Source organism: Oncorhynchus mykiss, chromosome 10 (genome assembly GCF_057628025.1).
Source record: "Oncorhynchus mykiss isolate SJ-2025 chromosome 10, ASM5762802v1, whole genome shotgun sequence".
Classification (NCBI taxonomy): Eukaryota; Metazoa; Chordata; class Actinopteri; order Salmoniformes; family Salmonidae; genus Oncorhynchus; species Oncorhynchus mykiss.
The window spans coordinates 81,705,387-81,730,911 of NC_143031.1; the positions used below are offsets into that span (position 1 = coordinate 81,705,387).

The 25,525-nt window shown below is 38.3% G+C and overlaps 1 protein-coding gene across 1 annotated transcript in view; it reads left to right on the forward strand.

Moving 5' to 3' along the window:
• Positions 1-25,525, forward strand: part of LOC110517917 (multiple PDZ domain protein) — a 114,871-nt gene that overhangs the window by 39,163 nt on the left and 50,183 nt on the right. The window contains exons 16-20 of the mRNA XM_090188576.1: positions 2,796-2,984; positions 5,651-5,909; positions 12,817-13,015; positions 21,813-22,217; positions 22,300-22,374. Coding sequence (XP_090044702.1) covers positions 2,796-2,984; positions 5,651-5,909; positions 12,817-13,015; positions 21,813-22,217; positions 22,300-22,374 — 1,127 coding nt within the window. The remainder of the gene's footprint in view (positions 1-2,795; positions 2,985-5,650; positions 5,910-12,816; positions 13,016-21,812; positions 22,218-22,299; positions 22,375-25,525) is intronic.

Consider the following 25,525-nt stretch of genomic DNA (forward strand, 5'->3'; position numbering starts at 1 on the left):
ACATGTAGTTTACCACCATAACACAGTCAGTACATGTAGTTTATATCTACCACCATAACACAGTCAGTACATGTAGTTTATATCTACCACCATAACACAGTCAGTACATGTAGTTTACCACCATAACACAGTCAATACATGTAGTTTATATCTACCACCATAACACAGTCAGTACATGTAGTTTACCACCATAACACAGTCAATACATGTAGTTTATATCTACCACCATAACACAGTCAGTACATGTAGTTTACCACCATAACACAGTCAGTACATGTAGTTTATATCTACCACCATAACACAGTCAGTACATGTAGTTTACCACCATAACACAGTCAATACATGTAGTTTATATCTACCACCATAACACAGTCAGTACATGTAGTTTACCACCATAACACAGTCAGTACATGTAGTTTATATCTACCACCATAACACAGTCAATACATGTAGTTTACCACCATAACACAGTCAGTACATGTAGTTTACCACCATAACACAGTCAGTACATGTAGTTTACCACCATAACACAGTCAGTACATGTAGTTTACCACCATAACACAGTCAATACATGTAGTTTATATCTACCACCATAACACAGTCAGTACGTGTAGTTTATATCTACACCATAACACAGTCAGTACATGTAGTTTATATCTACACCATAACACAGTCAGTACATGTAGTTTATATCTACCACCATAACACAGTCAGTACATGTAGTTTATATCTACCACCATAACACAGTCAGTACATGTAGTTTACCACCATAACACAGTCAGTACATGTAGTTTATCACCATAACACAGTCAGTACATGTAGTTTACCACCATAACACAGTCAGTACATGTAGTTTATCACCATAACACAGTCAGTACATGTAGTTTACCACCATAACACAGTCAGTACATGTAGTTTACCACCATAACACAGTCAGTACATGTAGTTTATATCTACCACCATAACACAGTCAGTACATGTAGTTTACCACCATAACACAGTCAGTACATGTAGTTTACCACCATAACACAGTCAGTACATGTAGTTTACCACCATAACACAGTCAGTACATGTAGTTTACCACCATAACACAGTCAGTACATGTAGTTTATATCTACCACCATAACACAGTCAGTACATGTAGTTTACCACCATAACACAGTCAGTACATGTAGTTTATATCTACCACCATAACACAGTCAATACATGTAGTTTATATCTACCACCATAACACAGTCAATACATGTAGTTTATATCTACCACCATAACACAGTCAGTACATGTAGTTTACCACCATAACACAGTCAATACATGTAGTTTATATCTACCACCATAACACAGTCAGTACATGTAGTTTACCACCATAACACAGTCAGTACATGTAGTTTATATCTACACCATAACACAGTCAGTACATGTAGTTTACCACCATAACACAGTCAGTACATGTAGTTTACCACCATAACACAGTCAGTACATGTAGTTTATATCTACCACCATAACACAGTCAGTACATGTAGTTTATATCTACCACCATAACACAGTCAGTACATGTAGTTTACCACCATAACACAGTCAGTACATGTAGTTTACCACCATAACACAGTCAATACATGTAGTTTATATCTACACCATAACACAGTCAATACATGTAGTTTATATCTACACCATAACACAGTCAGTACATGTAGTTTATATCTACACCATAACACAGTCAATACATGTAGTTTATATCTACACCATAACACAGTCAATACATGTAGTTTATATCTACACCATAACACAGTCAATACATGTAGTTTATATCTACACCATAACACAGTCAATACATGTAGTTTATATCTACCACCATAACACAGTCAGTACATGTAGTTTATATCTACCACCATAACACAGTCAGTACATGTAGTTTACCACCATAACACAGTCAGTACATGTAGTTTACCACCATAACACAGTCAGTACATGTAGTTTACCACCATAACACAGTCAGTACATGTAGTTTATATCTACCACCATAACACAGTCAGTACATGTAGTTTACCACCATAACACAGTCAATACATGTAGTTTATATCTACCACCATAACACAGTCAGTACATGTAGTTTACCACCATAACACAGTCAGTACATGTAGTTTATATCTACCACCATAACACAGTCAATACATGTAGTTTACCACCATAACACAGTCAGTACATGTAGTTTACCACCATAACACAGTCAGTACATGTAGTTTACCACCATAACACAGTCAGTACATGTAGTTTACCACCATAACACAGTCAGTACATGTAGTTTACCACCATAACACAGTCAGTACATGTTGTTTATTTCTGCCCACAGTGTGTTGTAACTCTTGTTGTTGCCTGTGTCCTAGTAACAGTAGGGCAGCAGAGAGAACCTCTTGTTACCAACCTGCTGAATATTTCATGGTGTTGAGAAATGAACACAATGCCTGACCACACTACTAGAGAGAGAAAGGGGTGGGGGGAGAGAGAGAGTTGGAGAGAGGGAGTAGAAAGAGAGAAGGAAAGGTAGTTGAGGAGGAGGTGAGGAGAGAGACTAGAAAGAGAGAAGGAAATGTAGTTGAGGAGGAGGTGAAGAGAGAGAGACAGGTTGGGAGAGAAAGAGAGTGTCCAATTCCCCCATTCACAATTCACTCTCTTTACCCGGTTAGCTTCGATGCTAATTCGGTCAGACCAGAACTCTATCGGGTCTATATTCCTCTCCGTTTCCTACAGACCCTCTCCACCTCTGACCCTCCACCTTTGACCTTTCACGTATCCCCCAGATCGAGTGTTGTGTCCTGGAGTCCATCCCAGAGTCGTCGAGGTCGTCGAGAGACGAGACCCAGTCGTTATCGAGAGATGAGAAGGACACTCTCCACTCAGCTGGGATGCTAGCCTCCTCCACACAGCAGGCGCATGCTAACAGCTACGGCTCACAGCAGAGGAACAGCCAACCGTGCTCCACACTGACGGTAAGAAGCCTTCCTAACAGTCAAGTGACATCAACACCTCAGGGTTAGCTTCTCTACTCTACTGTGAGGACCGAAATAACTTGGAACAAGTAGCAGTGCTCACAATGCTAACTCTAGAAAGTACGTTTTGCTCTGTTAGTGTAACGAAGAACCCGAAATCGTGTGGAAATGATAACAAACGAAAGAGAAAAGCAAGACAGAGTGTTTATATGCTAAACGCAGGCAGCCATCTCACTCTCTGGATCAATAGTCACAGCTCACCTTACTGTTTGCTATAGTACCTGTTCAGGTCAAACAAATGGAAAGATATGAGTCAAGTGTGTGAATAGGAACTAGTCAACCTAGGGTATGTTTTTATCCTCCCACCCCTTAGAGAAGTGGCCTATTCCAAATTGTTTGTACTTCAGTAAATGGTGTTCACATTCTGCCATACTCGGTTCCTGTATCACACTGACCTGTAGATACAACACTGTTCCCTCTATAGGTTCCTGTATCGTCCTGTAGATACAACACTGTTCCCTCTATATGTTCCTGTATCGTACTGAGCTGTAGATACAACACTGTTCCCTCTATAGGTTCCTGTATCATACTGACCTGTAGATACAACACTGTTCCCTCTATAGGTTCCTGTATCATACTGACCTGTAGATACAACACTGTTCCCTCTATAGGTTCCTGTATCGTACTGACCTGTAGATACAACACTGGTCCCTCTATAGGTTCCTGTACTGACCTGTAGATACAACACTGTTCCCTCTATATGTTCCTGTATCGTACTGACCTGTAGATACAACACTGTTCCCTCTATAGGTTCCTGTATCATACTGACCTGTAGATACAACACTGGTCCCTCTATAGGTTCCTGTACTGACCTGTAAATACAACACTGTTCCCTCTATAGGTTCCTGTATCGTACTGACCTGTAGATACAACACTGGTCCCTCTATAGGTTCCTGTACTGACCTGTAAATACAACACTGTTCCCTCTATAGGTTCCTGTATCGTACTGACCTGTAGATACAACACTGTTCCCTCTATAGGTTCCTGTATCATACTGACCTGTAAATACAACACTGTTCCCTCTATAGGTTCCTGTATCGTCCTGTAGATACAACACTGTTCCCTCTATAGGTTCCTGTATCGTACTGACCTGTAGATACAACACTGTTCCCTCTATAGGTTCCTGTACTGACCTGTAGATACAACACTGTTCCCTCTATAGGTTCCTGTATTATACTGACCTGTAGATACAACACTGTTCCCTCTATAGGTTCCTGTACTGACCTGTAGATACAACACTGTTCCCTCTATAGGTTCCTGTATCGTCCTGTAGATACAACACTGTTCCCTCTATAGGTTCCTGTATCATACTGACCTGTAGATACAACACTGTTCCCTCTATAGGTTCCTGTATCGTACTGACCTGTAGATACAACACTGTTCCCTCTATAGGTTCCTGTATCATACTGACCTGTAGATACAACACTGTTCCCTCTATAGGTTCCTGTATCATACTGACCTGTAAATACAACACTGTTCCCTCTATAGGTTCCTGTATCGTACTGACCTGTAAATACAACACTGTTCCCTCTATAGGTTCCTGTATCGTACTGACCTGTAGATACAACACTGTTCCGTCTATAGCTTAGTTTATTTCCTGTTTAGAGTCATTGGGCCAGCTGGATCAGTGTCATTGGGCCAGCTGGATCGGTGTCATTGGGCCAGCTGGATCGGTGTCATTGGGCCAGCTGGATCGGTGTCATTGGGCCAGCTGGATCAGTGTCATTGGGCCAGCTGGATCGGTGTCATTGGGCCAGCTGGATCAGTGTCATTGGGCCAGCTGGATCGGTGTTATTGGGCCAGCTGGATCGGTGTTATTGGTCCAGCTGGATCGGTGTCATTGGTCCAGCTGGATCAGTGCCATTGTGCCAGCTGGATCAGTGCCATTGGGCCAGCTGGATCGGTGTCATTGGGCCAGCTGGATCAGTGTCATTGGGCGAGCTGGATCATTGTAATTGGGCCAGCTGGATCAGTGTCATTGGGCCAGCTGGATCAGTGTCATCGGTCCAGCTGGATCAGTGTCATCGGGCCAGCTGGATCAGTGTCATCGGGCCAGCTGGATCAGTGTCATTGGGCCAGCTGGATCAGTGTCATCGGGCCAGCTGGATCAGTGTCATCGGGCCAGCTGGATCAGTGTCATCGGGCCAGCTGGATCAGTGTCATCGGGCTAGGCTCAGAGAAAGTGCTAGTGCCTAGTGTCTTCTTCATTGTGAGGACGTTATAATCATTCACTGTCCGACATTAAATCACTCAGCAGGTTTTTTGTGTTTCGACTTTCACTTAAATTACACTGAATCAGCCAATGCTTCTCTGAAATGTTAAGGTTCCCGGTGTTGATTATGGGCACCAAGCATGCTACCTCTACCGTACACCTGTTCTAAGTACAACACAGAAGCTCTCTTGACGTCCCTAACTGTTCTGAAAAGCTTGTAGACCTGCTACAAATGGACAGCGATACATTGGACACAAACAGTTAGGCTACTGTCTCACGCCCTTCATTCATCCGTTTATCCTTCTTTTTGTCCAGTCATCCATCAGTTCATTCATCCATCCTTCCGTTGATTGATTGATTGATTCATCCCTTTATTTTCTGTTATCTTTCTCAGGACGAGAAATCTCCGCGTCATTGTTCCAGCGGCAACATGGAGGACGGCGATAAGCTCCTGGCCCCGCCCCCTTCTTTCGGCAGCCATTTTGAGAGGACAATCACTGTTGTCAGGGGCAACCGTAGCCTTGGTATGTTATCGGTGTTTTTCATTGTGGCGGGGTGTCTGTGTGTGTACGTCGTCGGCACGGCGATACTGGGCGGAGAGGAGGAGAAGCTGATAATCGAGGGAAGTCAAAGATTTTTTCAGGAGATGAGGTGAACACTGGTGTTTCTTAATAAGGGAATATCTGTTAAAAGGGCTTATTGAATTTATAAAGTCGTATTGAATTCAATCAATCAAGTTGAAAACGTGAGAGAAAGAGAGAGAAAGAGAGAGAGGAAGAGAGAGAGGAAGAACAGAGAGGAAGAAAGTTGACTTGCACTTTTTATTAAGGGCACCATAGAAAACCCATGTTGTTTACTGTGAAAGAGGGAGTGGACCTCTGAAAACCCATGTTGATGACTGTGAAAGAGGGAGTGGACCTCTGTTAATAAGAAAACCCACGTTGTTGACTGTGAAAGAGAGAGTGGACCTCTGTTAATTAGAAAACCCATGTTGTTAACTGTGAAAGAGAGAGTGGACCTCTGTTAATAAGAAAGCCCACGTTGTTGACTGTGAAAGAGAGAGTGGACCTCTGTTAAGAAAACCCATGTTGATGACTGTGAAAGAGGGAGTGGACCTCTGTTAATAAGAAAACCCATGTTGTTGACTGTGAAAGAGAGAGTGGACCTCTGTTAATTAGAAAACCCATGTTGTTAACTGTGAAAGAGAGAGTGGACCTCTGTTAATAAGAAAACCCATGTTGTTGACTGTGAAAGAGAGAGTGGACCTCTGAAAACCCATGTTATTGACTGTGAAAGAGAGATTGGACCTCTGTTAAGAAAACCCATGTTGTTAACTGTGAAAGAGAGAGTGGACCTCTGTTAATTAGAAAACCCATGTTGTTGACTGTGAAAGAGAGAGTGGACCTCTGTTAATAAGAAAACCCACGTTGTTAACTGTGAAAGAGACAGTAGACCTCTGTTAAGAAAACCCATGTTGATGACTGTGAAAGAGAGATTGGACCTCTGTTAAGAAAACCCATGTTGTTGACTGTGAAAGAGGGAGTGGACCTCTGTTAATAAGAAAACCCACGTTGTTAACTGTGAAAGAGACAGTAGACCTCTGTTAAGAAAACCCATGTTGATGACTGTGAAAGAGAGATTGGACCTCTGTTAAGAAAACCCATGTTGTTGACTGTGAAAGAGGGAGTGGACCTCTGTTAATAAGAAAATCCACGTTGTTAACTGTGAAAGAGACAGAAGACCTCTGTTAAGAAAACCCATGTTGATGACTGTGAAAGAGAGATTGGACCTCTGTTAAGAAAACCCATGTTGTTGACTGAGAAAGAGAGAGTGGACCTCTGTTAATAAGAAAACCCATGTTGTTAACTGTGAAAGAGACCGAGAACTGAACCTTTATTTAACTAGGCTACTGGGGAACAGTGGGGTTAACTGCCTTGTTCAGGGGCAGAACGACAGATTTTTACCTTGTCAGCTCGGGGATTCGACCCAGCAACCTTTGGCCCAGCACTCTAACTACTAGGCTACTTTCCGCATTGTCATCATCACTGTAATGACAGGAATGCCAGTGACAACTGTCTGTTTTGTCTCTAGGTTTGTCAGCAACATGGTAGGACTATAGTCATGTTATTGATTTGGTTAATTTGCCATCACTTTAGAGAAGTTCGTTTCCCAGAATCCATTTTTGAATGTATCAGACTTCGGCAGTGTAGTTTGGCTACTTTACTTTGTGTGTGACCATTCAGACCTAGAATGCTTTGTGGAATTATTGTTGGTCCATTTGGGACGACAGAATGTTGTGAGCATATCGTTGTTATTTTAGCACTAAGGTGTGTTTATAGTTATTACCTTGCCTGACACCTTACCAACATTAGATGTTCAGGATGACACCAAAGAGATAAAGCTCTACATTTACAACTATATATATATATTTCTTACTGTACTGTGTATGGTATGGCTTTGGCAGTTTTGTGTAAACATGTGTTTTTTTTGTGTTGGTGAACTCACCTTTTTGTGAGAACACATTTGAGAAAGTTGTGAGAGATTTGTGAGAATCCTAATTCGTGTTTTGTTTGTTTTGTGGACCCCATCGTTTGTTAGAACACACATTTGTGAGAACACCGTTTATGTGAGAACACCGTTTATGTGAGAACACCGTTTATGTGAGAACACCGTTTATGTGAACGTCTCGTTTGGTTTTTAACGCGTAGTTTGCTAAAAAAAAAAGAGACGGTTGTGTGTGTGTGAGAACATTTGTTAGTCTGTGATGTTTTGTTTCTTGCCTTGGGGAATGCATGGGGGTGTTGTTTCATGTTTGTTTTGTTTGTGAGAGGTCAAATGCGTGACACTTTAGTTCTTGGTTCGTTTGAGACGGTTTCTTCACAAATGCGTGAAACTGCTTTTTGATTTCTTTGTTTCTGTCTTTGTGGTTTTTGTGGGTTTCTTACTAGCCTGTTTATTAACTGGAAATGTCTGTCTTAAGGAAAAGCTACAGACAAAAATAAGCGGTTAAACCATGATAGTTAATATGATATTATATTACTCGATGTTATCTTTACAGATTATATATATTTAGATTTATATACATTTATATATATATTTATATATTTATATATATATTTATATATATTTATATGTATTTATATATATTGTAATACATTGATATATATTTATATATATTTATATATTTATATATATATATATATATTTATATATATTTATATGTATTTAAATATATTGATATACATTGATATGTATTGATATATATTTATATACATTTATATATTTATATACAGTTATATATATTTATATATTTATATATATATTTATATATATATTTATATACATTTATATATATTTATATATATTTATATATATTTATATGTATTTATATATATTGTAATACATTGATATATATTTATATATATTTATATATTTATATATATATATATATATTTATATATATTTATATGTATTTAAATATATTGATATACATTGATATGTATTGATATATATTTATATACATTTATATATTTATATACATTTATATATATTTATATACATTTATATATATATATATATATATATATATATATATACATTTATATACATTTATATATATATTTATATACATTTATATATATCTATATTTTTTTATATACATTTATATACATTTATATATATATTTATATACATTTATATATATATATATATATATATACATTTATATATATATATATTTATATACAGTTGCTGTGAAGGAAAGTGCTGTCTGTTTGTGTACCTATCAGACCTTTCACTGTAGCGTCGCTCAGAGGTCAATAACTGTGATTTTCTATGTGGCTGTAACCCATATGCACTATGATTGTATTGTAATTTGAATGTAATGAGAGAAGAAATATTTTAAAAAATCAATAAACTATATATTTTAAACATACATAAAACGTCATTTATTTTTGATCTAACTTCAAATTGTGTACGCTCATAGTGTGTTGGTGTGGTCCCTTGGTGTAGATGTGATCTGATTAGTGTGTAGTCCTAATGCACTCCTCCGCAAGTTTGTGTTTCCCGTTGTATGTGTGTGTGTGTGTGTGTGTGTGTGTTATCCTTGCTGAATACTAGATAGCCAATGCAAGCCTCTTAAAGCCATGTTTGTGTGCAACTGTGTTTGTTTAATCTTCCTAGCACCCTTTTTGTACCTGTGCCACTGAGGTGTGTGTATCTGTCTGCGTGTGTGTGCGTGTGTGTGCGTGTGTGTGTGTGCGTGTGTGTGTGTGTGCACGCTAGCCGTCTGTCAGTGTTGGCATTAGTTCAATGTTGGGGGTTAACCCACCAGTCACCTGTTCCCCACCTCCTCCCTGTATGTGTGTGTCTGTGACTGCAGACGGATGGGGGATGTGTGTGTGTGTGTGTGTGTGTGTCTGTCTGTGAGCGCAGACGGATGGGGGATGTGTGTGTCCTTGTACAACGAGTTGGCCCAATTCACTCAGAACATTACCTCTGTTATTGGGGGTGAAACCCCACTGTGGGGACACTCAGAACATTACCTCTGTTATTGGAGGTGAAACCCCACTGTGGGGACACTCAGAACATTACCTCTGTTATTGGGGGTGAAACCCCACTGTGGGGTCACTCAGAACATTACCTCTGTTATTGGGGGTGAAACCCCACTGTGGGGTCACTCAGAACATTACCTCTGTTATTGAGGGTAAAACCCCACTGTGGGGGCACTCAGAACATTACCTCTGTTATTGGGGGTAAAACCCCACTGTGGGGGCACTCAGAACATTACCTCTGTTATTGGGGGGTGAAACCCCACTGTGGGGGCACTCAGAACATTACCTCTGTTATTGACACTATCAGAGGTGTCAGCTGTGTTAAAACAATAACACTATCAGAGGTGTCAGCAGTGTTAAAACAATAACACTATCAGAGGTGTCAGCAGTGTTAAAACAATAACACTATATGAGGTGTCAGCTGTGTTAAAACAATAACACTATATGAGGTGTCAGCTGTGTTAAAACCAGGTAAATTGAGGAGAACATTCTCTCTTTTTTAAAAGCTATAATGACATGACCTGAGTGTGACTACAGGTATATGTGTTGTAATGTAACTACAGGTTTATGTGTTGTAGTGTAACTACAGGTATATGTGTTGTAGTGTAACTACAGGTATATGTGTTGTAATGTGACTATAGGTAAATGTGTTGTAGTGTAACTACAGGTATATGTGTTGTAGTGTAACTACAGGTATATGTGTTGTAATGTAACTACAGGTATATGTGTTGTAGTGTAACTACAGGTATATGTGTTGTAGTGTAACTACAGGTATATGTGTTGTAGTGTAACTACAGGTATATGTGTTGTAGTGTAACTACAGGTATATGTGTTGTAGTGTACTACAGGTATATGTGTTGTAGTGTGTTGTAATGTGACTACAGGTATATGTGTTGTAGTGTGACTACAGGTATATGTGTTGTAGTGTAACTACAGGTATATGTGTTGTAGTGTAACTACAGGTATATGTGTTGTAGTGTAACTACAGGTATATGTGTTGTAGTGTGACTACAGGTATATGTGTTGTAGCGTGACTACAGGTATATGTGTTGTAGTGTAACTACAGGTAAATGTGTTGTAGTGTGTTGTAGTGTAACTACAGGTATATGTGTTGTAGTGTAACTACAGGTATATGTGTTGTAGTGTGACTACAGGTATATGTGCTGTAGTGTAACTACAGGTATATGTGTTGTAGTGTAACTACAGGTATATGTGTTGTAATGTGTTGTAATGTGACTACAGGTATATGTGTTGTAATGTGTTGTAATGTGACTACAGGTATATATATATATATATGTGTGTGTGTGTTAACAGGCCTGACAGTGAGTGTTACTACAGGTACAGTGCCTTGCGAAAGTATTCGGCCCCCTTGAACTTTGCGACCATTTGCCACATTTCAGGCTTCAAACATAAAGATATAAAACTGTATTTTTTTGTGAAGAATCAACAACAAGTGGGACACAATCATGAAGTGGAACGACATTTATTGGATATTTCAAACTTTTTTAACAAATCAAAAACTGAAAAATTGGGCGTGCAAAATTATTCAGCCCCTTTACTTTCAGTGCAGCAAACTCTCTCCAGAAGTTCAGTGAGGATCTCTGAATGATCCAATGTTGACCTAAATGACTAATGATGATAAATACAATCCACCTGTGTGTAATCAAGTCTCCGTATAAATGCACCTGCACTGTGATAGTCTCAGAGGTCCGTTAAAAGCGCAGAGAGCATCATGAAGAACAAGGAACACACCAGGCAGGTCCGAAATACTGTTGTGAAGAAGTTTAAAGCCGGATTTGGATACAAAAATATTTCCCAAGCTTTAAACATCCCAAGGAGCACTGTGCAAGCGATAATATTGAAATGGAAGGAGTATCAGACCACTGCAAATCTACCAAGACCTGGCCGTCCCTCTAAACTTTCAGCTCATACAAGGAGAAGACTGATCAGAGATGCAGCCAAGAGGCCCATGATCACTCTGGATGAACTGCAGAGATCTACAGCTGAGGTGGGAGACTCTGTCCATAGGACAACAATCAGTCGTATATTGCACAAATCTGGCCTTTATGGAAGAGTGGCAAGAAGAAAGCCATTTCTTAAAGATATCCATAAAAAGTGTTGTTTAAAGTTTACCACAATCCACCTGGGAGACACACCAAACATGTGGAAGAAGGTGCTCTGGTCAGATGAAAGCAAAATTGAACTTTTTGGCAACAATGCAAAACGTTATGTTTGGCGTAAAAGCAACACAGCTCATCACCCTGAACACACCATCCCCACTGTCAAACATGGTGGTGGCAGCATCATGGTTTGGGCCTGATGGGAAGATGGATGGAGCCAAATACAGGACCATTCTGGAAGAAAACCTGATGGAGTCTGCAAAAGACCTGAGACTGGGACGGAGATTTGTCTTCCAACAAGACATTGATCCAAAACATAAAGCAAAATCTACAATGGAATGGTTCAAAAATAAACATATCCAGGTGTTAGAATGGCCAAGTCAAAGTCCAGACCTGAATCCAATCGAGAATCTGTGGAAAGAACTGAAAACTGCTGTTCACAAATGTTCTCCATCCAACCTCACTGAGCTCGAGCTGTTTTGCAAGGAGGAATGGGAAAAAAATGTCAGTCTCTCGATGTGCAAAACTGATAGAGACATACCCCAAGCGACTTACAGCTGTAATCGCAGCAAAAGGTGGCGCTACAAAGTATTATCTTAAGGGGGCTGAATAATTTTGCACGCCCAATTTTTCAGTTTTTGATTTGTTAAAAAAGTTTGAAATATCCAATAAATGTCGTTCCACTTCATGATTGTGTCCCACTTGTTGTTGATTCTTCACAAAAAAATACAGTTTTATATCTTTATGTTTGAAGCCTGAAATGTGGCAAAAGGTCTCAAAGTTCAAGGGGGCCGAATACTTTCGCAAGGCACTGTATGTATGTGTGTGTGTGTTAACAGGCCTGACAGTGAGTGTTACTACAGGTGTATGTGTGTGTGTGTTAACAGGCCTGACAGTGAGTGCTATGAAGGATGGCTCAGGGATGTTGATCCGGTCAGTGGTCCGTGGAGGGTCTGTCTGTCAGGACGGGAGGCTGGGCGTCGGGGACACTATCCTGGCTGTTAACGGAGAACCCACCACCAACCTGACCAACGCTATGTGCAGAGCCATGCTGCGGAGACACTCTGTTATAGGTTCAGATATGAGGTAACACACACCTACAGTCTACTGTATATATAGACATTCACACCAGCCACCAACCTGACCAACGCTATGTGCAGAGCCATGCTGAGGAGACACTCTGTTATAGGTTCAGATATGAGGTAACACACACCTACAGTCTACTGTATATATAGACATTCACACCAGCCACCAACCTGACCTGACCAACACTGTGGCTGGAGTCGTGATGCAGAGGAGTTCTGTTATAGGTCCAGATAGGAGTTGACCAGGACACACCCTCAGAACCAAAATGCTGAATCCAAACTCTCCTGTCTTTCCTAGTCCTTTAATGTCCAGTATCCTTTAATGTCCAGTATCCTTTAATGTCCAGTATCCTTTAATATCCTTTAATATCCAGTATCCTTTAATATCCTTTAATATCCTTTAATATCCAGTATCCTTTAATATCCTTTAATATCCTTTAATGTCCAGTATCCTTTAATATCCTTTAATGTCCAGTATCCTTTAATATCCTTTAATGTCCAGTATCCTTTAATATCTAGTATCCTTTAATGTCCAGTATCCTTTAATATCCAGTATCCTTTAATGTCCAGTATCCTTTAATATCCAGTATCCTTTAATATCTAGTATCCTTTAATGTCCAGTATCCTTTAATATACAGTATCCTTTAATGTCCTTTAATGTCCAGGATCCTTTAATATCCAGTATCCTTTAATATCCTTTAATATCCTTTAATATCCTTTAATGTCCAGTATCCTTTAATATCCAGTATCCTTTAATATCCTTTAATATCCAGTATCATTTAATATCCAGTATCCTTTAATATCCAGTATCCTTTAATATCCAGTATCCTTTAATATCCTTTAATGTCCAGTATCCTTTCATATCCTTTAATATCCAGTATCCTTTAATATCCAGTATCCTTTAATATCTAGTATCCTTTAATATCCAGTATCCTTTAATATCCAGTATCCTTTAATATCCAGTATCCTTTAATATCCTTTAATATCCAGTATCCTTTAATATCCTTTAATGTCCAGTATCCTTTAATATCCAGTATCCTTTAATGTCCAGTATCCTTTAATATCCAGTATCCTTTAATATCCTTTAATGTCCAGTATCCTTTAATATCCTTTAATATCCAGTATCCTTTAATATCCTTTAATATCCAGTATCCTTTAATATCCTTTAATGTCCAGTATCCTTTAATATCCAGTATCCTTTAATATCCAGTATCCTTTAATATCCAGTATCCTTTAATATCAAGTATCCTTTAATATCCTTTAATGTCGTCAAGTATCCTTTAATGTCCAGTATCCTTTAATATCCAGTATCATTTAATATCCAGTATCCTTTAATATCCTTTAATATCCTTTAATGTCCAGTATCCTTTAATATCCTTTAATATCCAGTATCCTTTAATATCCAGTATCCTTTAATATCCTTTAATATCCAGTATCCTTTAATATCCTTTAATATCCAGTATCCTTTAATATCCAGTATCCTTTAATGTCCAGTATCCTTTAATATCCTTTAATATCCAGTATCCTTTAATATCCTTTAATATCCAGTATCCTTTAATATCCAGTATCCTTTAATATCCAGTATCCTTTTATATCCAGTATCCTTCTATATCCGGTATCCTTTAATATCCTTTAATATCCAGTATCCTTTAATATCCAGTATCCTTTAATATCCAGTATCCTTTTATATCCGGTATCCTTTAATATCCTTTAATATCCAGTATCATTTAATATCCAGTATCCTTTAATATCCAGTATCCTTTAATATCCAGTATCCTTTAATATCCTTTAATGTCCAGTATCCTTTAATATCCTTTAATATCCAGTATCCTTTAATATCCAGTATCCTTTAATATCTAGTATCCTTTAATATCCAGTATCCTTTAATATCCAGTATCCTTTAATGTCCAGTATCCTTTAATATCCTTTAATATCCAGTATCCTTTAATATCCTTTAATATCCAGTATCCTTTAATATCCAGTATCCTTTAATATCCAGTATCCTTTAATATCCTTTAATATCCTTTAATGTCCAGTATCCTTTAATATCCAGTATCCTTTAATGTCCAGTATCCTTTAATATCCAGTATCCTTTAATATCCTTTAATGTCCAGTATCCTTTAATATCCTTTAATATCCAGTATCCTTTAATATCCTTTAATATCCAGTATCCTTTAATATCCTTTAATGTCCAGTATCCTTTAATATCCAGTATCCTTTAATATCCTTTAATATCCAGTATCCTTTAATATCCAGTATCCTTTAATATCCAGTATCCTTTAATATCAAGTATCCTTTAATATCCTTTAATGTCGTCAAGTATCCTTTAATGTCCAGTATCCTTTAATATCCAGTATCATTTAATATCCAGTATCCTTTAATATCCTTTAATATCCTTTAATGTCCAGTATCCTTTAATATCCTTTAATATCCAGTATCCTTTAATATCCAGTATCCTTTAATATCCTTTAATATCCAGTATCCTTTAATATCCTTTAATATCCAGTATCCTTTAATATCCAGTATCCTTTAATGTCCAGTATCCTTTAATATCCTTTAATATCCAGTATCCTTTAATATCCAGTATCCTTTAATATCCAGTATCCTTTAATATCCAGTATCCTTTTATATCCGGTATCCTTTAATATCCTTTAATATCCAGTATCCTTTAATATCCAGTATCCTTTAATGTCCAGTATCCTTTAATGTCCAGTATCCTTTAATATCCAGTATCCTTTAATATCTAGTATCCTTTAATATCCAGTATCATTTAATGTCCTGTATCCTTTAATATCCAGTATCCTTTAATGTCCAGTATCCTTTAATATCCAGTATCCTTTAATGTCCAGTATCCTTTAATATCCAGTATCCTTTAATGTCCAGTATCCTTTAATATCCAGTATCCTTTAATGTCCAGTATCCTTTAATAATCTGCAATATCCTTTAATATCCAGTATCCTTTAATATCCTTTAATATCCAGTATCCTTTAATATCCTTTAATGTCCAGTATTCTTTAATATCCAGTATCCTTTAATGTCCAGTATCCTTTAATATCCTTTAATATCCAGTATCCTTTAATATCCTTTAATGTCCAGTATTCTTTAATATCCAGTATCCTTTAATGTCCAGTATCCTTTAATATCCAGTATCCTTTAATATCCTTTAATGTCCAGTATCCTTTAATATCCTTTGATATCCAGTATCCTTTAATATCCTTTAATATCCAGTATCCTTTAATATCCTTTAATGTCCAGTATCCTTTAATATCCAGTATCCTTTAATATCCTTTAATATCCAGTATCCTTTAATATCCAGTATCCTTTAATATCCAGTATCCTTTAATATCCAGTATCCTTTAATAGCAAGTATCCTTTAATATCCTTTAATGTCGTCAAGTATCCTTTAATGTCCAGTATCCTTTAATATCCAGTATCATTTAATATCCAGTATCCTTTAATATCCTTTAATATCCTTTAATGTCCAGTATCCTTTAATATCCTTTAATATCCAGTATCCTTTAATATCCAGTATCCTTTAATATCCTTTAATATCCAGTATCCTTTAATATCCTTTAATATCCAGTATCCTTCAATATCCAGTATCCTTTAATGTCCGGTATCCTTTAATATCCTTTAATATCCAGTATCCTTTAATATCCTTTAATATCCAGTATCCTTTAATATCCAGTATCCTTTAATATCCAGTATCCTTTTATATCCGGTATCCTTTAATATCCTTTAATATCCAGTATCCTTTAATATCCAGTATCCTTTAATGTCCAGTATCCTTTAATGTCCAGTATCCTTTAATATCCAGTATCCTTTAATATCTAGTATCCTTTAATATCCAGTATTATTTAATGTCCTGTATCCTTTAATATCCAGTATCCTTTAATGTCCAGTATCCTTTAATATCCAGTATCCTTTAATATCCTTTAATATCCTTTAATGTCCAGTATCCTTTAATATCCTTTGATATCCAGTATCCTTTAATATCCAGTATCATTTAATGTCCTTTAATATCCAGTATCCTTTAATATCCAGTATCCTTTAATGTCCAGTATCCTTTAATATCCTTTAATGTCCAGTATCCTTTAATATCCTTTAATATCCAGTATCCTTTAATATCCAGTATCCTTTAATATCCTTTAATATCCAGTATCCTTCAATATCCAGTATCCTTTAATGTCCGGTATCCTTTAATATCCTTTAATATCCAGTATCCTTTAATATCCTTTAATATCCAGTATCCTTTAATATCCAGTATCCTTTAATATCCAGTATCCTTTTATATCCGGTATCCTTTAATATCCTTTAATATCCAGTATCCTTTAATATCCAGTATCCTTTAATGTCCAGTATCCTTTAATGTCCAGTATCCTTTAATATCCAGTATCCTTTAATATCTAGTATCCTTTAATATCCAGTATTATTTAATGTCCTGTATCCTTTAATATCCAGTATCCTTTAATGTCCAGTATCCTTTAATATCCTTTAATGTCCAGTATCCTTTAATATCCTTTAATATCCAGTATCCTTTAATATCCAGTATCCTTTAATATCCTTTAATATCCAGTATCCTTTAATATCCAGTATCCTTTAATGTCCAGTATCCTTTAATATCCTTTAATGTCCAGTATCCTTTAATATCCTTTATTATCCAGTATAATTTAATGTCCAGTATCCTTTAATATCCAGTATCCTTTAATGTCCAGTATCCTTTAATATCCAGTATCCTTTAATATCCAGTATCCTTTAATATCCTTTAATATCCAGTATCCTTCAATATCCAGTATCCTTTAATGTCCGGTATCCTTTAATATCCTTTAATATCCAGTATCCTTTAATATCCTTTAATATCCAGTATCCTTTAATATCCAGTATCCTTTAATATCCAGTATCCTTTTATATCCGGTATCCTTTAATATCCTTTAATATCCAGTATCCTTTAATATCCAGTATCCTTTAATGTCCAGTATCCTTTAATGTCCAGTATCCTTTAATATCCAGTATCCTTTAATATCTAGTATCCTTTAATATCCAGTATTATTTAATGTCCTGTATCCTTTAATATCCAGTATCCTTTAATGTCCAGTATCCTTTAATATCCAGTATCCTTTAATATCCAGTATCCTTTAATGTCCAGTATCCTTTAATATCCTTTAATATCCAGTATCCTTTAATATCCAGTATCCTTTAATGTCCAGTATCCTTTAATATCCTTTAATGTCCAGTATCCTTTAATATCCAGTATCCTTTAATATCCAGTATCATTTAATGTCCTTTAATATCCAGTATCCTTTAATATCCAGTATCATTTAATGTCCTTTAATATCCAGTATCCTTTAATATCCAGTATCATTTAATGTCCAGTATCCTTTAATATCCTTTAATGTCCAGTATCCTTTAATATCCTTTAATATCCAGTATCCTTTAATATCCAGTATCCTTTAATATCCTTTAATATCCAGTATCCTTTAATATCCAGTATCCTTTAATGTCCAGTATCCTTTAATATCCTTTAATGTCCAGTATCCTTTAATATCCTTTATTATCCAGTATAATTTAATGTCCAGTATCCTTTAATATCCAGTATCCTTTAATGTCCAGTATCCTTTAATATCCAGTATCCTTTAATGTCCAGTATCCTTTAATATCCTTTAATATCCAGTATCCTTTAATATCCTTTAATATCCTTTAATGTCCAGTATCCTTTAATATCCTTTAATATCCAGTATCCTTTAATATCCAGTATCCTTTAATATCCTTTAATATCCAGTATCCTTTAATATCCAGTATCCTTTAATATCCAGTATCCTTTAATATCCAGTATCCTTTAATATTCAGTATCCTTTAATGTCGAGTATCCTTTAATATCCTTTAATGTCCAGTATCCTTTAATATCCTTTATTATCCAGTATCCTTTAATATCCAGTGTCCTTTAATATCCAGTATCCTTTAATATCCAGTATCCTTTAATATCCTTTAATATCCTTTAATGTCCAGTATCCTTTAATATCCTTTAATATCCAGTATCCTTTAATATCCAGTATCCTTTAATATCCTTTAATATCCAGTATCCTTTAATATCCAGTATCCTTTAATATCCAGTATCCTTTAATATCCAGTATCCTTTAATGCCCAGTACCCTTTAATATCCTTTAATGTCCAGTATCCTTTAATATCCTTTATTATCCAGTATCCTTTAATATCCAGTATCCTTTAATATCCAGTATCCTTTAATATCCAGTATCCTTTAATATCCAGTATCCTTTAATATCCAGTACCCTTTAATATCCTTTAATATCCTTTAATGTCCAGTATCCTTTAATATCCTTTAATATCCAGTATCCTTTAATATCCAGTATCCTTTAATATCCTTTAATATCCTTTAATGTCCAGAATCCATTAATATCCAGTATCCTTTAATATCCTTTAATATCCTTTAATATCCAGTATCTTTTAATATCCAGTATCCTTTAATGTCCAGTATCCTTTAATGTCCAGTATCCTTTAATGTCCAGTATCCTTTAATATCCAGTATCCTTTAATGTTCAGTATCCTTTAATATCCAGTATCCTTTAATATCCAGTATCCTTTAATATCCTTTAATATCCAGTATCCTTTAATATACAGTATCCTTTAATATCCAGTATCCTTTAATATCCAGTATCCTTTAATATCCAGTATCCTTTAATGTCCAGTATCCTTTAATATCCTTTAATGTCCAGTATCCTTTAATATCCTTTATTATCCAGTATCCTTTAATATCCAGTATCCTTTAATATCCAGTATCCTTTAATATCCTTTAATATCCTTTAATGTCCAGTATCCTTTAATATCCTTTAATATCCAGGATCCTTTAATATCCAGTATCCTTTAATATCCAGTATCCTTTAATGTCCAGTATCCTTTAATATCCTTTAATATCCTTTAATGTCCAGTATCCTTTAATATCCTTTAATATCCAGTATCCTTTAATATCCAGTATCCTTTAATATCATTTAATATCCTTTAATGTCCAGTATCCTTTAATATCCAGTATCCTTTAATGTCCAGTATCCTTTAATGTCCAGTATCCTTTAATGTCCAGTATCCTTTAATGTCCAGTATCCTTTAATATCCAGTATCCTTTAATGTCCAGTATCCTTTAATATCCAGTATCCTTTAATATCCAGTATCCTTTAATATCCTTTAATATCCAGTATCCTTTAATATCCTTTAATATCCAGTATCCTTTAATATCCAGTATCCTTTGATATCTAGTATCCTTTAATATCCAGTATCCTTTAATATCCTTTAATATCCAGTATCCTTTAATATAATTTAATATCCAGTATCCTTTAATATCCAGTATCCTTTAATATCCATTATCCTTTAATATCCAGTATCCTTTAATATCCATTATCCTTAAATATACATTATCCTTTAATATCCAGTATCCTTTAATATTCATTATCCTTTAATATCCATTATCCTTTAATATCCAGTATCCTTTAATATCCAGTATCCTTTAATATCCAGTATCCTTTAATATCCAGTATCCTTTAATATCCAGTATCCTTTAATATCTAGTATCCTTTAATATCTAGTATCCTTTAATATCCAGTATCCTTTAATATCCTTTAATATCCAGTATCCTTTAATATCCAGTATCCTTTAATATCCATTATCATTTAATATCCAGTATCCTTTAATATCCAGTATCCTTTAATATCTAGTATCCTTTAATATCTAGTATCCTTTAATATCTAATATCCTTTAATATCTAGTATCCTTTAATATCTAGTATCCTTTAATATCCAGTATCCTTTAATATCTAGTATCCTTTAATATCTAGTATCCTTTAATATCTAGTATCCTTTAATATCCAGTATCCTTTAATATCTAATATCTAGTATCCTTTAATATCTAGTATCCTTTAATATCCAGTATCCTTTAATATCCTTTAATGTCCAGTATCCTTTAATATCCTTTAATATCCTTTAATATCCTTTAATGTCCAGTATCCTTTAATATCCTTTAATATCCAGTATCCTTTAATATCCAGTATCCTTTAATATCCTTTAATATCCAGTATCCTTTAATATCCTTTAATATCCAGTATCCTTTCATGTCCAGTATCCTTTAATATCCTTTAATATACAGTTTCCTTTAATATCCAGTATCCTTTAATATCCTTTAATATCCAGTATCCTTTAATATCCTTTAATATCCAGTATCCTTTAATATCCTTTAATATACAGTATCCTTTAATTTCCAGTATCCTTTAATGTCCAGTATCCTTTAATTAATATCCTTTAATATCCAATATCCTTTAATATCCAGTATCCTTTAATATCCAGTATCCTTTAATGTCCAGTATCCTTTAATATCCTTTAATATCCTTTAATATCCAGTATCCTTTAATGTCCAGTATCCTTTAATATCCAGTATCCTTTATTAATATACTTTAATGTCCTTTAATATCCAGTATCCTTTAATATCCAGAATCCTTTAATGTCCAGTATCCTTTAATATCCAGTATCCTTTAATATCCAGTATCCTATAATATCCAGTATCCTTTATTGTCCAGTATGAATCATCATAATTTCAATATGTTTGTAATGATCAGCTCCATTATTGTCTAGTTTTTAACTATCTTAGGACTTTTGTCTAAATGACACAAACACAGACACATACCTACATTAACTACGTCTCTCTCTATCAACTCACTCGCTCATCTCTCTCTCTTTCTTTCTTTCTCTCTCTCTCTCTCTCTCTCTCTCTCTCTCTTTATTTTACCTTTCACTCCACAGTGTGACATTCATCCCTTCGTTTCTGGTAGAGGAGCACCGTGCCTCTATGGCCCAGCAGCCTCTGTCATCCATCATGGTGGACGGCCCCTCACCCTGCCCCCTGACACCCTCCCCTACCCCTGCTGGAGGTCCGACCCCTTCCCCTACCCCTCCTGGAGGTCTGACCCCTTCCCCTACCCCTCCTGGAGGTCTGACCCCTTCCCCTACCCCCCCTGGAGGTCCGACCCCTTCCCCTACCCCTCCTGGAGCCCCAGATACAGCCTCAACAGTCCCAACTCCAGGTCCAGCTACAGCCCCAAGGCCTCAAGGCCCTTATCTACCCAAACCTGTAGTATCAGCTACAAGTACAGCTCCAGCCTCAACGCCAACCAAAGGCCCACCCAGACCCCCACCCCCAGACAAGAGGTAAGATCCCGTCTTGAAACTGAAACAAATAACAATAAACATAAAGCCCTAACTCCAACCCTAACCTCAACCCTTACCCTAGCTCTAGCCTCAACCCTTACCCCAGCTCTAGCGTCAACCCCGGCCTCGGTCTCTCAGCCACAGCTCCAATCCAAAGGTAAGCTTCCAACCCTATCTCAAACCCTTGCTTGCTCGAGCGCTTTCTTCAGCCTCAACCCTACACTGACTCTTAAAGCTCCTTTCTTCAACCTCAACCCTACACTGAGTCTTAAAGCTACACCTCAACCCTACACTGAGTCTTAATGCTCCACCTCAACCCTACACTGAGCCTTATAGCTCCACCTCAACCCTACACTGAGTCTTAATGCTCCACCTCAACCCTACACTGAGTCTTAAGTCTCCACCTCAACTCTACACTGAGTCTTAAGGCTCCACCTCAACCCTACACTGAGTCTTAATGCTCCTTTCTTCAGCCTCAAACCTACACTGAGTCTTAAGGCTCCACCTCAACCCTACACTGAGTCTTAAGGCTCCACCTCAACCCTACACTGAGTCTTAAGGCTCCACCTCAACCCTACACTGAGTCTTAAGGCTCCACCTCAATCCTACACTGAGTCTTAAGGCTCCACCTCAACCCTACACTGAGTCTTAATGCTCCACCTCAACCCTACACTGAGCCTTATAGCTCCACCTCAACCCTACACTGAGTCTTAATGCTCCACCTCAACCCTACACTGAGCCTTATAGCTCCACCTCAACCCTACACTGAGTCTTAATGCTCCACCTCAACCCTACACTGAGTCTTAAGTCTCCACCTCAACTCTACACTGAGTCTTAAGGCTCCACCTCAACCCTACACTGAGTCTTAATGCTCCTTTCTTCAGCCTCAAACCTACACTGAGTCTTAAGGCTCCACCTCAACCCTACACTGAGTCTTAAGGCTCCACCTCAACCCTACACTGAGTCTTAAGGCTCCACCTCAACCCTACACTGAGTCTTAAGGCTCCACCTCAACCCTACACTGAGTCTTAATGCTCCACCTCAACCCTACACTGAGCCTTATAGCTCCACCTCAACCCTACACTGAGTCTTAATGCTCCACCTCAACCCTACACTGAGCCTTATAGCTCCACCTCAACCCTACACTGAGTCTTAATGCTCCACCTCAACCCTACACTGAGCCTTATAGCTCCACCTCAACCCTACACTGAGTCTTAATGCTCCACCTCAACCCTACACTGAGTCTTAAGTCTCCACCTCAACTCTACACTGAGTCTTAAGGCTCCACCTCAACCCTACACTGAGTCTTAATGCTCCTTTCTTCAGCCTCAAACCTACACTGAGTCTTAAGGCTCCACCTCAACCCTACACTGAGTCTTAAGGCTCCACCTCAACCCTACACTGAGTCTTAAGGCTCCACCTCAACCCTACACTGAGTCTTAAGGCTCCACCTCAATCCTACACTGAGTCTTAAGGCTCCACCTCAACCCTACACTGAGCCTTATAGCTCCACCACAACCCTACACTGAGCCTTAAAGCTCCACCACAACCCTACATTGAGCCTTATAGCTCAACCTCAACCCTACACTGAGCCTTATAGCTCCACCTCAACCCTACACTGAGTCTTAAGGCTCCACCTCAACCCTACACTGAGCCTTATAGCTCCACCACAACCCTACACTGAGCCTTAAAGCTCCACCTCAACCCTACATTGAGCCTTATAGCTCAACCTCAATCCTACACTGAGCCTTATAGCTCCACCTCAACCCTACACTGAGTCTTAAGGCTCCACCTCAACCCTACACTGAGACTTATAGCTCCACCACAACCCTACACTGAGTCTTAAGGCTCCACCTCAACCCTACACTGAGCCTTATAGCTCCACCACAACCCTACACTGTGCCTTAAAGCTCCACCTCAACCCTACATTGAGCCTTATAGCTCAACCTCAATCCTACACTGAGCCTTATAGCTCCACCTCAACCCTACACTGAGTCTTAAGGCTCCACCTCAACCCTACACTGAGCCTTATAGCTCCACCACAACCCTACACTGAGTCTTAAGGCTCCACCTCAATCCTACACTGAGCCTTATAGCTCCACCTCAACCCTACACTGAGTCTTAAGGCTCCACCTCAACCCTACACTGAGCCTTATAGCTCCACCACAACCCTACACTGTGCCTTAAAGCTCCACCTCAACCCTACATTGAGCCTTATAGCTCAACCTCAATCCTACACTGAGCCTTATAGCTCCACCTCAACCCTACACTGAGTCTTAAGGCTCCACCTCAACCCTACACTGAGACTTATAGCTCCACCTCAACCCTACACTGAGTCTTAGGCTCCTTTCTTCAGCCTCAACCCTTCAGCCTCAAGCGAAGGTCAAGCCATGCGTCGTCTGAAACATGACCCGCCAAACCTCGCTCCTTAACACCCAACCGCTGAACCCGGAGGTCAGCCGCACCAATGTGTCAGAGGAAACACTGTCAGCCTGCAGGCGCCCGGCCCGCCACAAGGAGTCACTAGAGAGCGATGAGCCAAGAAAAGCCCCACCCCCCTGCCAAATGCTCCCCTAACCCGGATAACGCTGGGCCAAATGTGCGCCGCCCTATGGGACTCCCGGTCACGGCCGGATCTGACACAGGCTGGGATGTAGGCCACAAAACGTATTTTTTAACATTCATGTGGTATAGAAGGCTATTTTTAGACTCACCTATAGAGCTCAGTACCTCCCTCTCTCTCACCCCCCTCCCTCACTCTCTTCCCCCCTCCATCTCTCTCATCCCCCTCCCTCTCTTTCTTCCCCCCTCCCTCTCTCTCACCCCCCCTACCTCTCTCTCACCCCCCTCCCTCTCTCTCCCTCCCCTCCCTCTCTCTTCCTCCCCTCTCTCTCCCCCCCCCCTCCCTCTCTCTCCTCCCCCCTCCCTCTCTCTTCCTCCCCTCCCTCTCTCTTCCTCCCCTCTCTCTCACCCCCCCTCTCTCTCTTCCCCCCTCCCTCTCTCTCTTCCCCCCTCCCTCTCTCTCTTCCCCCCTCCCTCTCTCTCTTCCCCCCTCCCTCTCTCTCACCCCCCCTCTCTCTCTTCCCCCCTCCCTCTCTCTCACCCCCCCTCCCTCTCTCTTCCTCCCCCTCCCTCTCTCCTCCCCCTCCCTCTCTCTCCTCCCCCTCCCCCTCTCTCCTCCCCCTCCCTCTCTCCTCCCCCTCCCTCTCTCCTCCCCCTCCCTCTTCCTCTCTCCTCCCCTCTCTCCTCCCCCTCCCTCTTCCTCCCCTCTCTCTTCCTCCCCCTCCCCCTCTCTCCTCCCCCTACCT